Source organism: Pyxicephalus adspersus, chromosome 10 (genome assembly GCF_032062135.1).
Source record: "Pyxicephalus adspersus chromosome 10, UCB_Pads_2.0, whole genome shotgun sequence".
Taxonomy (NCBI): Eukaryota; Metazoa; Chordata; class Amphibia; order Anura; family Pyxicephalidae; genus Pyxicephalus; species Pyxicephalus adspersus.
This window is the reverse complement of record NC_092867.1, coordinates 37,975,369-37,988,975: the sequence shown is the minus strand read 5'-3', so window position 1 is coordinate 37,988,975 and position 13,607 is coordinate 37,975,369. Positions and strand designations below refer to the sequence as shown.

At 36.1% G+C, this 13,607-nt stretch overlaps 1 protein-coding gene across 1 annotated transcript in view; it reads left to right on the top strand.

The window, feature by feature from the left end:
- LOC140338851 (cadherin-23-like) overlaps window positions 1–13,607 on the top strand; it is a 327,390-nt gene that overhangs the window by 194,978 nt on the left and 118,805 nt on the right. Inside the window, exon 7 of the mRNA XM_072423172.1 lies at window positions 7,822–8,016. Within this exon, the coding sequence (XP_072279273.1) occupies window positions 7,822–8,016 (195 nt within the window). The remainder of the gene's footprint in view (window positions 1–7,821; window positions 8,017–13,607) is intronic.

Sequence of the window (13,607 nt, the reverse complement as noted above, 5' to 3'; positions counted from 1 at the left end):
ATACCCAATATCAATTCATGTGCAAAGAAATGTAAAAAAAATGAAATATTCCTTATAATAGGATAACTCATTTTTCTAAACAGGCTACATTACAGTAATAAATCAACCTCATTGTTTAGGTTTTAATGTTTTTTTTTTTGTGGGTGTTTGCTAGGAAACCAACATTAAGATTTATGGATATATTTACTACAGCAAAGCAACACATATCAGTTAACAACGATTGGTCATTTATTAGCATAGTTAGAAATCTGATTAGTTGTTATGCTTTAAGGCCATTGGTTATTGTCTTTGATGTCTCCACTGCCCTGTTCAGTAAAGTAGTTTGAAAAAATCAACAGGTGTGGTATTTCTCTAGAAATATGCAATAGATCAGTATATTAGTTTTAATAGGTACATTTTATTGTGTAAATTGTATGTTATGCTAGCTATAAATATTGCATTTTACACATATAAAATACATATAAAATACTAACATTATTATGAACTCTTTGAAAACTTAGATTTTGTGAATTTTGTACTAGGCGGATCCAGATTGCAGGAGATCAGTGATGCTATATATAAATGGCATGCAGTGAATTCTGTAAAATGGTTCTGAGAACAAGTAGGCTTAATAGGCAACGTATCTTTCATCTTCTAGCAGAGCTTATGTAGTCACTCTGATGAGTCTGCAGCAGCAAAAAGAATCAATGTCTTATTAACTCTGCTAGGGTTTCTGTTTGTGTAGCTCAGCAGTTGCCCAGAGTGTGAAGTCTCCATTTGTGCCTTTATCAGGTGAATAGCTCTGCTTGAGGGTTCAAGAGCACTCTGCCGTTGCATAGTTTTTACAATCAATACTGCCTGTAAAAGTGCAAGTGTTAAGAACTTATTCCTAGTATTTTGCTCTTGTGGCCTAAGAAAATATTCTGTTGTGAAGCTAAGAATTCATTTATGAACTATTCTTTAGAAAATGAACACATACAATACTGTGCAAAAGTTTTAGGCAGGTGTGAAAAAAGAAAAACATTTGTAAGGTGTGAATACTTTTATAAATATAAATTCTAATTTTTTATTTTTATCAATGTACACAATGCAAAGTGAGCTAAGAGAAGAAATCTAAATCCAACTATTATTTGGTGCAATTTACTTTTGTCTTCAAACCAGCATCAATTTCAAGTCACAGGTCATTCAACATGGCAACAAGACAAAGGAAAGTTATAAAACATCATTATGGTCTCTCCCAGACAAAGAATTCAATGCAGATTGGGGGTTTTATGATGTGTTTTTAACCTCTTTTGAAATGCACAAAGGCAATGTTGAGGACCGTAAACATAGTGGTCGGTCAAGGAAACTGGATTACTTCCCTTTGAAATAGGAAGATGCAGAGCCATCAGCTCAGAACTGGTAGAAACCTATGGAACCCAGGTATACCAATCTACTGTCCAGAAAAGTTCTTTATAGAAGAATTGCAGCCAAACACCTATACCTCTGACATAGAAACATGCCCAAACAACTCAACTATGCACAAGAAAAGAAGAAAAACAAAAGAAATGGGATGCAGAAATCACAGCAGGTGCTCTGTACTGATACATTCTGTAGCAGAAGGTAGTTTGTTCCCTGAAGGGCTGGAGTGCAGTACAATAATGAGTGTCTTCAGGCAACAGTAAAGCATAGTGGAAGTTCCTTGTAAGTTTGGGGCTGTATTTCTGCACATGGAATTGGGAATTTGGTCAGGATTAATGGTGTTCTCAATGCTGAGAAATACAGGCAGATACTTATCATACAATACTATCAGGGAGGTGTCTGGTTGGCCCTAAATATATTCGGCAGCAGGAAAACAACCCCAAGTATACAGGTAATGTCATCAAAGGCCTTGATCTTTACATCATCGAGGATGTAGCTTAGCCTGCATGAAAATAAAAAAGAATCTGAGGCAGCCGATAATTTACACAAGATCTGTAGATAGTTCTACAAGTTGTTTGGGACAACTTAACTATCGAGTTCTTTCAAAAACTGTGTTCAAGTATACCTAGGAGAATTGATCCTGTTTTGAAGGCAAAAGGTGGTCACAAAAAATATTGATTTTCCATCTTGATTTCTCTTCTGTTCATTCATTTTGCATTGTCATTTGATAAAAAAAATTAACAATAATATTAACACACACACACACACATACATATATATTAGGTGACAACCTTAAAAAGTTATTTTGTTTGGATTGGTCTACATGAAAGAAATTGGAACCTTTCTTCATATCATTTTTTTTTTTTTTTTTAAATTGTATTTTTATTGAAATTTTAGACAAAAATACAGACAAGAAAAATAAATAACAAATGAGTGCAAAATAATAGGAAAACCACAACTCTTCAGTCAGTTATGTACATCACTGTGAGAGGTATGCTTAGATAAACTCTGCATAAAAAAACATTTTGTGTTGTGATCACACTCATTTAACATATACTATACAAGGGAACAGTAGCCAATAACCCAGGCAAACCAGCAACAGAGCAAAAAGGAGATGGAATGGTGGGGCATAAAACAGAAAAACAAGTAGAGGGTCATACAGGCACCTGGGCATAGTAATGGTCGCAGACTTCTCAGGTGGTTTCAAATTTTACTATAGTGTCCCAAATAAAGGCCGTGAGATACTCCATAAGACGTATCTCCTGGATTCGTGTATGCAGATCGGTAGTAGAGGGGGCTTGAGTAGATTTCCATTTGGAAGGAATTGGAGTGCGTGCTGCAACCAAAATATGAGAAGGTAACTTACGGGTGTATTTCGGCAAGAATGTAGAGGATGACCCAGTATGTGGGTGAGAGGGTCCGGGGAAATCTGTTGTTGGAGTACATCACAAAGCAACTTATTTACTCGAGACCAATACTCCTGGATAATGGGACAAAACCAAAAAATGAAAAAATGTGCTCCAGGGAGCCCCGGGAAACCCCACATCGTCAGCAAGTGGGGTCAGTCCCAGGGAACAACCGATGTAGCACCTCTGGGGTATGGTGCCACTTAAGAAAAATTTTTTACAAGTTTTCTTTATACAGCGTACATATAGAGCTTTTGTTTGCCGCTTCCCAAATTTCTAACCATGCATCTGAATCCAACGTTCAGGTCAGTACTTCCTCCCACTTACACATGTATTTAAACTTGCCAGTGGCGTCTCGCATAGAGGTATCCAATATACTGTATATAGAAGAGACAACACCTTTGTTATACAAGCCCTCTGCACACAACCTCCCAAAGGGGGTCATGTTTAGGAACCTGACTGAGGGCTGGAAGGATCGGATGTAATTCCTAATTTGCAAATAGGCTTAAAAAGATGTGCGTGGGAGCTCAACCTTCTCGCATAGTTCTTGAAAGGTAAGCAACCGCTTCTCTACCGGATGCAGCAGATGTCTAATTTGGAATAATCCCCTATCCCTCCATGGACCCGATATTGCCCCTTGCAAACTATCAGGGATCTGTGGGGTGTGGATTACAGATGTCAGGCTTGAGGGTTCTGACAAAAGGTTGTATTTGTGTCTGCAACTCCGCAAAACAGTCCTTGTGAACACCATAGGAGCGAGCAGGTCTTTATCAGCCAATAGCAAGGATGAGCTCCAAAGCATAACATTGGGGTGTATGAAAGCTATCCAACCCTCCTCTATTTCTCCACATACCGTGGGTGAGTGAGGTGAGGTCTATAGTGGCAAATATTGCAAGTGAGCCGCTAAATAATACTTGTGCAGGTCTGGGGCCCCTAGGCCCCCCATTGTTCCCTCATATCATTTTTGATTCTGGGTGTTTAAGTTGCAGCCCCATACTTGGGCAAAATAATAAAATATCTGAACGGATCATGTAAAATTAGTACAGATTTCAAAAAGAAACTTTTGGCCACACATTCATGAAAAGGATACAAGCTGTATATTCTTAAATTCCATCATCACATCATCTTCGTGTCATACCTTTTCTAATCTTCTTTTACTGTTGAGCTATTCGCCTTAAAGAACAATGGTACTTAATATTAATTAATTGGCCACTGTATGCATACATCCAAATGGTAGCGGTTTTCGGGGGGGGGGTTGCTGGTTTGGAACTTGTTTGTGATACTCCTCCAGTAATAACTTTACACCTTCATAACATTTTACATGCATAACCCCTTTCTGAAATACGTATATATTCTGGGTTTCACCATCTTTTACAATGCAGATTTTAAACATCTAAAGGCAAGTATATAATGTGATTCAGCAGTGACTCCTTCATTATCTAGAATAGCAATAGCTGCCAACCTATATTTAGCTATTTCATTTTCTTTGCTCTTGTTTCTATTTCTGTTTCTCAATATTTTCTAGGTAGGGTACTCTCTTTTCATTGTGAACTTGTTATTTCTACGACATGACATATGGCATGTTGTACAATTAACTGTACTATTTTTTCTTTTTTATTTGTACTGTTTGTATTACTTTGTGCTATCTTTTTAAAATATACTGTCTGTAGTACTCTTGTTTGTATACCCAAATTTCTAAAAAGAACAACTTTAGAATATTGGAATTGTCTAATGAAGTTTATGTACCCCCTGGCACTGTCTTTTGATTATGTGATGAAAACTACAAGACACTAATCCCTTAATTCACCTATATGAGCAATTGTGTGGGAGTGTAATATTGTTATTCTTCCAATCCTGTGAAAATATTCAGAGCTCTAGCTTATAATTTATTATATTACAATAATTAGGGGCTTTGTTACTTGACATCACATAGAATACTTCAGAGCAATTGTACAAAATACTTCATTATAACTTTACATTTAGTGTGCTGCTTTACCTTTAGTTCTTTTCTTTAGACTTTTACCATTTAAATGTTTCCAAATGAAGCTGTCAACTTGATTCAAAAAATAGCTTTGGTCGCAACAAAAGTCAGGTCATGTTTTTTTCTTTTTTTTTTTTTTTTTTTCTTAAAACCTAGACCTGAAACCTATGGCATTGATGGCAGTACTCTGTGGGCAATTTTTTCTATTTGTCTGTTTATAAACCCACAACTTTCCATATTTAGCTTGCCTTTTGGTGTCTTAATTTCCAGATTCATTGAGTTTCTAAAAGATAGCCTTCTTTCCAATGTGTGTTGATGTGATTGTGATATTTTGATGCTTTCTAATAGATTTGCTAACATTTTTGGTGTATTTGGGGGTGATAAAATATACGTGACCACAAATTACATAACCTTGTAAAGCTAAAAGAAATTGTTGAAATATTGCATTGTGTATGGCTAACTTTATCTATCCATCAGTGTGCACATTTTTAATGTACTAATGTTTTTGCCTGGATAATCATTTCCCAGGATAGTCATTTTTGGAGCCTCCATAGAAAGGGACAGGTAATGACACAAGCTTCCTAATATTCACCATTGTATCTTCTACCTAACTCTCCTGATACAACCCGAGAATACAAATGTGGACAAAACCATTTTGTCAGCGTAATCAAATGCTCAGTATATAGTAATTCACTGATCTGGAACACACACACACAGAAAAGGTTTTTTTTAATGTTTTAAAGCCTTTTCCTTTTAGATGAAGTTTTCATTCGAGTATAACATGGGTTCAACTAGAACTTCAGCTACTTACTATTTCTTAAAATGTATGCAAAAAGATGAACTCTGTTCACTCGGTACATTAACAACAGGCCTTTTGCATTGCCAACTGCAAAGTGATGAGCCTGTTATTAGGCTGCACATTGGATAATGCTCACATTGGTTAGTAGATGTCAAGGAGGTTTTAACCACCAGTTAATAAAGTTTTTGCCTAGTGTGTAGCTAAAGCCAATGATCAAGCGAGCTTAGAGCTTGTAGAACTTGGTCAGATTCACCCATCAGTACTTTGCTGTAGCATATACTTACCTTCTTCTTACTCCACATACATTAGAATGATATTAAGAAAAAAAATGGTAGAGCTATTACCCAAACAAACCAATTAGATGTTACCTTTCATGTCAGAAAATACCTGAACTGTAGCATTTAGATTCTCAAATCATACATGTTTATCTAGCTAGTTGAGGAGAGGGATTACGTAAAACTTGACTCTGACTGACCATGGATGGAGATGACCGTGGGTTTTCAGTATGTTTGTTATGCGTTACCATGTCATGTGTTTGGTTTGCATTCACATCGGCTTGCATGAAGGAATTAAAACAAAGCACAAGTTGACCTAAATGATCTCCAAAGCCTTTGTACAATGGCCCTAGTATGATCTATGTCCTCTCCATTTTAGTTATATATGAACGTATCAGTATACAAATCTTTTATTCATCTAATGCATGATTCATGAAGTTTGACTCTTCTGGATTGTACCTACCCTGCTCTAAATTAGGTTCACATGCTATGAGATACATGTTATGCTTGACTGGACAAAGAGAAAATGTGAGCCGCAAAAGATTGAGAATAAGCCAGTTGTTGTAGAAAGTTTGGGCATTGCCTGGAAACCAAGAGATATAAATCTTTAAAATAGGAAGGACCATGAGTGTATCTTTATTGAGACATATCGTATCTTCATGACATTAAATTCTCTTGATAAATTTTCATATTTCTGCTTCCACCTAAACACAATTTCAGTTCTTTTAAATATTTACAATTAATGCATGCTAAAAACAAACTCTACCTACTTAATACTATCAGTAATAATATGTATATTTATAGGAGAAATACACTAAACACATCTTCAGTTATTGAAGAGGTTTTTCAACAGGTTTGAGTATTTGTCATTTATATTTCTTCACATTAAATTGCTTATGTGTGTGTTGCTGTCCATGGTCCTGAACCATCATGTAAAACTTTTTGCATCCTTAGAAAATATTCTATTTCAGTGAACCTTTATTGGTGATATAAAATACAAAGCAAGGTAATAGAAAGCAGAAACACCATAATTTGTTGCTATGTTTCTTCAAACCACTGTTGGAGCTTTAGAACTGTTAAAATAGGCTTGCTGAAAGTTGGTATTTGCACAAACTTGGGCATGACTCCTTTTCTAGGTGATGTTTTTTTACTCAGTATTGCTTTGGGACCATTAAGATATTGAAGTCAGAGTGATTCTAGCAGCACAATTTGGGGTGTGAGTTGACAAATGAATTGTATTTGAATCTACCTTAGAGCATGGAAATCCCAATTGTACAATGCATATAAATAAGAGCCACACTAGTGCATGGTGAGCCTTTTTTTATTTTTATGTGGCATTTTCGTTTATGAGTTTAGAAGCATGACATTTAAACTGCTCTGTACAGTTTAGTCCCCTGCTATGGTAGATATAACACTGGAAACCACTGGACAATTCCACAAAGTTTCATATCTTCTGCCATGGTAATACAAATAACATTTAAATATATTTAACAGTAACTGTAAGTTGCAGGACATCCTTTACAAGTTGAATTAGTATTGGTAGAGTTTTAATTTATCCATGGAAGGTCTGTTTTAATGAAGTTTATTCAGACTGCATGGTTTTGGTAAATGCCCACTGCGGCTGCCTATAATTGTTTTACTCAGAAAAAAAAATCAGCATAAAGATGTAATTATTCCCCAACTAGCACCTATGTGAAACTGGGACTGACACTAATTATAGTTGTTTTCGAAGGTAAATAGGTATATTCATTTTTCTAATAATGTATTCCCCACAACACGGCAGCAAAGCAGTATCCCTGGCAACTGTGCTTATTTGCAGTGTGTAGTGTAAATAAAATTAGGTGATTTGCTGCCAACCGAATAATAAAACATTTCAGCTTACATTACAAAGTAACAGGGTCAGTTTATTTGTCTTCCCCATTTGAGTGGGTTAGTTAATTTCCATCTGTTAATCTTATATTATGCTGTTTGCTGTTTCAGAATACACCGGTGGAAACTCCAATATACATTGTGAATGCAACAGATCCTGATCAGGGAACTGGTGGAAGCGTACTCTACTCCATCCAACCTCCTTCTAGTTTTTTTGCCATAGACAGAACCCGGGGCATTGTGACTGTGATCAAGGAACTGGATTATGAGACCACTCAAGCTTATCAACTTCAGGTCAATGCAACGGTAAGATATGGATACCTTTAGGACCCCATTCTGTCATTACATTGTAGCTACAGGAGCAGAATGAGACTGCTAATGAATCAATCATTTATTCACATCATTCAGATGCAGGTGAAGAGGTCATTCTGAGGTAAAGCATATGGAATAACTGTGCATAACTCAAGCATTATGTCTTTTTCAGAAAAAAAATAGAAAATTGTACGTAATTATCATAAATCCAATAATATGTCTAGTTCTTATCATCATCTGCACCCCATGTGAAATTTTACCTGAGGACACCAGTAAGTGTACGTGTACTAGTTTCATCTATAGCTTTGATGGAACCCTATTGCATGCAGTGTTATATTAATAATAATTGGTGTTTAGGAGTTCAGTTTAAACAATACTTGTCAGCTGCCTATCATGTAAATGGCAAATATGAAACAATAAAACAGGATTGGAAGTGAATGCTAAGGGAATGGAAGCGAATTGTAGGGTTTGTTAGGCATTATTGGATCTCTTTGCAAGGGTGTAATTACTGTATACAAAATACCAAACTAAAATGAAGAATTCCCAATCATCCATGATCAAAACAATTCTGAAATTTGTCAAAACAAAATTGTGACCACTGACCAGCCTTTACCAACATATTAGATTCATTCTGACATACAGACCTTTAGCAAGACCAGTTGTACACTTGTAGACTCAATAAAACAGTGTAAGGAGCAAAGCACTAACAACAAATTACAGAAGCCATAGCAGCTAGTTAGAATCCATCTTCTACTGGCATGGCTTTAGTAAAATGTAGTCAATCTTCCTGTACTCTGTTACTGTGATTTGCTTTTAGGAGTCTCTGCCTTACATTGCTTAATTATTAAAGTTGTGTGTCCTTTTCTGTTCATGATGTTGGAGCAACAGGCGGGTAGACAATCTCAATTCCAATCATATTTTAACAAATGCACGTGCTAGAAATAAAAAAAAACAAAACATTAAGTTAATATCCAGCACAGTCTATGCAACTGTCAGTTGTGTTCATTTATTTTTTTCTGATCAATAATTGTATTAACTTTACTCCAGAGCTCTTCATCCTTCAACATTTCTGTACAGTAAACTATATTACCCATAAACTAACAGCCATCTTATTTATTTTTAAATAGATTTTTGCATACCCATTTAATACAAATAGGCTGCTGAAATTTCAGTACAGAGTTTACCAGTAATAAGCTCTTAACAGGAAAATCATAGATCAGAAAAGAAACATCTACTGTGGCAATAAACAGAAAAGTCTTAGGGTTATTCTAATGATAATGTTCACGCTGTGCTATTGAATACAGTTTAAATGATCGTTAATCCCACGTAATCAGCTTTGGCTGCAAATGGAAAAACTTGATGCAAAGCTACAGAATGACCTGTTTACCCATCAGTCACTACCAGTCTTAACATGTGTGCACGGGGAAGGATTGTGTTGCAGGTGTTTAAGCATTCGGTCAGTTAAAAGAAAAACAGGCTTGTAAAATAACTACCGTTTTGGCTAACTTGCTTTTCACTTGGTTTTTAGCATCCATTGACCATGTTTTATGTATGCATGCCTGACCCAGGCTAAGGTAGGGGGTAAACAAACGAGTGCTGATGTTTGACAAAGTTAGTACTACTTAAAACTAAACTTATAGGAGGCATGGAGGACCTGAATTGTGTTTCAGAGGAGCTTTACAACTTACAAAAACATAAATTTAGTAAACAGGGTGAAAAGTTGTTCACTTCAAGACCATTACAAATGAAAATAGGGCAATGTGTGTGCCTGGAGTACAAATTAAATCTCCACATATGAAAAGGCTTTTTTTTTTTTTGGAGAGTAAGAGATATGAAGTAGACTTCTACAGAAGAATGTTCTAGATTTTGTTAAATGCACAGAATGAAACTGGCTTTTAACATGTACACTATAAATAAAAATCCTGCGGATTGGGGATCCAAACAGCTGATTGCCCTAGGGGTCAAAAATATTTTATTTTCTTTTGGAGCAAACTAGATCATAAAGGTTTTCAATTTTTTTTTTTTTATGAGCTGGGATTTCATGGTTCCGGAGATGTAGGTTTTTGAAATAATTATTTTATATAATGTGTTATTTTAGATTTTAGGTTGACCATAAACATGTTTTACTTAAATGTATCCAAGACGAGTACAGCAAATGCAGCCAAATAAATAAAGTACAGTTGTTTTTTTTCCTAGAACTGTACATAGTTCCCATCCCCTAGATCGGTATCTGTTTTTCCTAATAGGTAATAGATAAATATATAATTATCTGAAAGATTCTGTTTTGTTTTCTCATGTTCAAATATGCCCCCTTTTCTACTTCTCAGCATGTTTATTTTACTTCTGCATCCTGGTGGTCATATAGGCTAAATAAGAGGGGCCACATAACAAATATTTTTGGAATGTGTAAGGAAATGGGTGTACCTGGTAGAAACCCACGCAAACATGGGAAAAACCTGCAAACTCCATGCAGATAGTGTCCTGGTCGAGATTTGAACATGAAACCTAGTACTGCAAAGGTCGGAGTGCTAACCTCTGAACTCTTAACTGCTCAATTTTGCGCAATTGTACAGGCTTTTGTTTTGCACTGGAAAGGCTTACTCCGATAGTACTACACACTGTAAATTTCCCAGTGTGTGTCAAATGCTACAGAAAGCCACAGCTTGCATCAGCCCTAGACACTCAAGGACACATATTCAAGCTCACCCATCCCTTTCCTCCCATCCATTTATGTCCCTTGCCCACTCATTTAATTCGTTCTATTTCAGTTGTTCCAATCATGGTAACTCAGCATCACATGTGTTCATTACCATAGCTTCCTGTTTCCATGAAGCTGTGTATGACAACCTGCTGGCTCTTCCCACCAGCCATGTTCTTCTTTAATTATATAAAGTAGTCGAGACCCAGTGAGTACATTTTAAAACGTCATTAGCAAATAGACAGAAGGTCAAAGGAGAAACCTGGCAAGCCAGAATTCCAGATTTCATTGTGGATCTGTTACAAAGTTTCCTACTTGGAGATCTTCCAGATAAGAACACTTCCTTTTGCAGACAAACACTAACCCATTATCTTGCAATTAGTAGTAGCAATATATGTCGCCCATCTCACCTAACACCAGTCCAGCAGCCAACTGGAGGAACATACACTGCTGGCTGACAATGCTGTTGGTAGTTGCAAAACATCAGATTATCATTTTATTGTCTGCAACAGGAAGTACTATCAATGGGTAAATTCCCAAACAAACATTGAAAAAAAATTACAAAAGGATTTCCTTATGTATTACTTATTCACTAGGTTGTAAAGCAAAAATCTGCTTTTCCATGCTAAAGCTAAAATGATGGAATGGTTGCCCAAATATTTATTTTCACTTGGGGATGAAAACTTAGAATGATCCAAACCCTAATATATCAATACAAACAGGTCGCTTATATGTTACTCATTTTAAGGCTGGGTCTACACAAATGTTTTTAAAAACGCATGTAAGCGTTCCTACTGCGTTAATATGCATTTTTATTCACTTTTTTTTTTGCGTTTTAAAGCTTGCCTTTAAAATGCTGAAAAACTTCTATGCAGAGTTTGCTTGCGTTTATGTTTCAAGTGCTTATAAACATGGGAAAACAAATTAAATCAATGAAAGCGTTTACCTGCGTTTTTGGAAGCTTTCCAGCGTTAACCGTGTTTTAATTTTTTAAACGTTGCAAGATTAGCCTGGTGTAGATTAGCTCATTGTAATGTATAGGAATTTTAAACATGGGCTTTTAAAGCCTCAGGTTAAACGCTGGGGAATATTTCCGTGTAGACAAAGCCTATAAGCTGTTAGAGCATAGTTTTGACAAATGACAATAGCATGTTGTATTGTTATAAAACAGTAAACTAGTAATCACTCTTAGTGATTCTTCCCATAAACTAGGGAGGTATAGTTTAGGCATGCTGACAAATGAATTATTACATATTAAGATATATAGATGACATGTGTAACAGCAAACAGGAATCAATGTAAATTATACAAAATATACAATGCAATATATCTATAAAAGAAATAATATTAGGGGCAAAAGTAAAAATGCTTTTTTTTTCTCCAAGGAAACTTTATGTCATGGTAAGTGTTGTCTCAGGAGTTGATCTTTCAGCAATCGACAGCAACTGTCTAGAACAGATTCTCGGTTCAAGCTGAACCTGTGATTAAATAGCTATACAGAGCACAAATTTACTGTCATTACCTGACACCACAACACAGATATTAAAGGCAATCTCCGATCAGCACATCCCAGTATTTATACTCATCACATGGCACCATGCAATATATATTTACTGACATTGCTCAGCAGGGAAGAATAGATATTAGGATGACAAGATATTTCCATTAACAATACAACACATCTAGCTGATTGCACATCTATTAATTCCTCAGAGCTTGAAGGATGTACCATGAAGTTCACACAATACTCAGAAGAAGTAATATTGGTAACCCAGTCGCAAATAATGTCATGTTAAAATAGATGAATTGATTTCAGAAGCACACAACACTGAATATTTGCCATTACTGAAGAAACATAATAAAAAAACTGAATACTTCCACAATATAAATTGCATGCATCACTTTGTGCATGCACATAAAATTAGTTATCATTTACCATTCTAATTGTAATAGGAACATATTGTGCCTGATTTATTAACTCTCTCCAAGGCTGGAGAGGATAGACTTCATCAGTAAGGCTGGGTGATCCAGCAAATCTGGAATGGATTTCTTAAAGTTAATTTGCTATTTGTTAGCAAATGTTTTCAATTCTGGACCAGATCCATTTCAGGTTTGCTGGATCACCCAGCTTCACTGATAAAAGTGTATCTTCCCCAGCTTTGGAGAGCGTTCATAAATAAGACCCATTAATGGGATGCATGCACAAATTTCAACCACCTCAGCTTTGAGGTCAAAAAAGTCCAATGTTATATTAAAAAATGTTTTTGGAAGGTAATCCCATAGTCCCATAACAACATAGTATTATGACCCACAGTACTTCCAATTAAGAGATCCGGTATTTGGCTTTGAGGTTGTGTCAAATTTTGATCAGAACATTGGTCAGTCTATACCAATGTTCCATGATCAGATTTGGTACCTTGGATGGGCTTCCCCATAAAGCCCTGACTCTTCAAAGCTACCATGGGCGTCCTTTCTTGCCTGTGGGCTTGATTTGCTGGGCTGTACAGTATACCTGTGGTCTGCTGGATAGATTCTCGACAAGTATAGTACTCTATACTGCTCATTAGCTACAAGTAGTTTTCACTAAGCTGTATGTTGGGGCTCTCATCACTTACTGGCTGGATTTACTGAGCTGTCCTGTCCTACATGAAATCTATCCAATGTAAATACTGGTTCTTCCATAATTCTACTAATTTGGCCAATTTTACCTTATCTGTCAGGCTTTGCTATGGTCTGTATCCTTCCATGTAGAGCCCAGCCACTTGGTTCTTCTAAAATTCAACCTGAATTTCTCTCTTTGTTTATCAGAAGCTGCAGCAAGTTGGAACAAGCTCAACTTGTTTCCTGGCTGGAGAAAATCCAATATTTTCCAGTCTTTTCCCTGTTT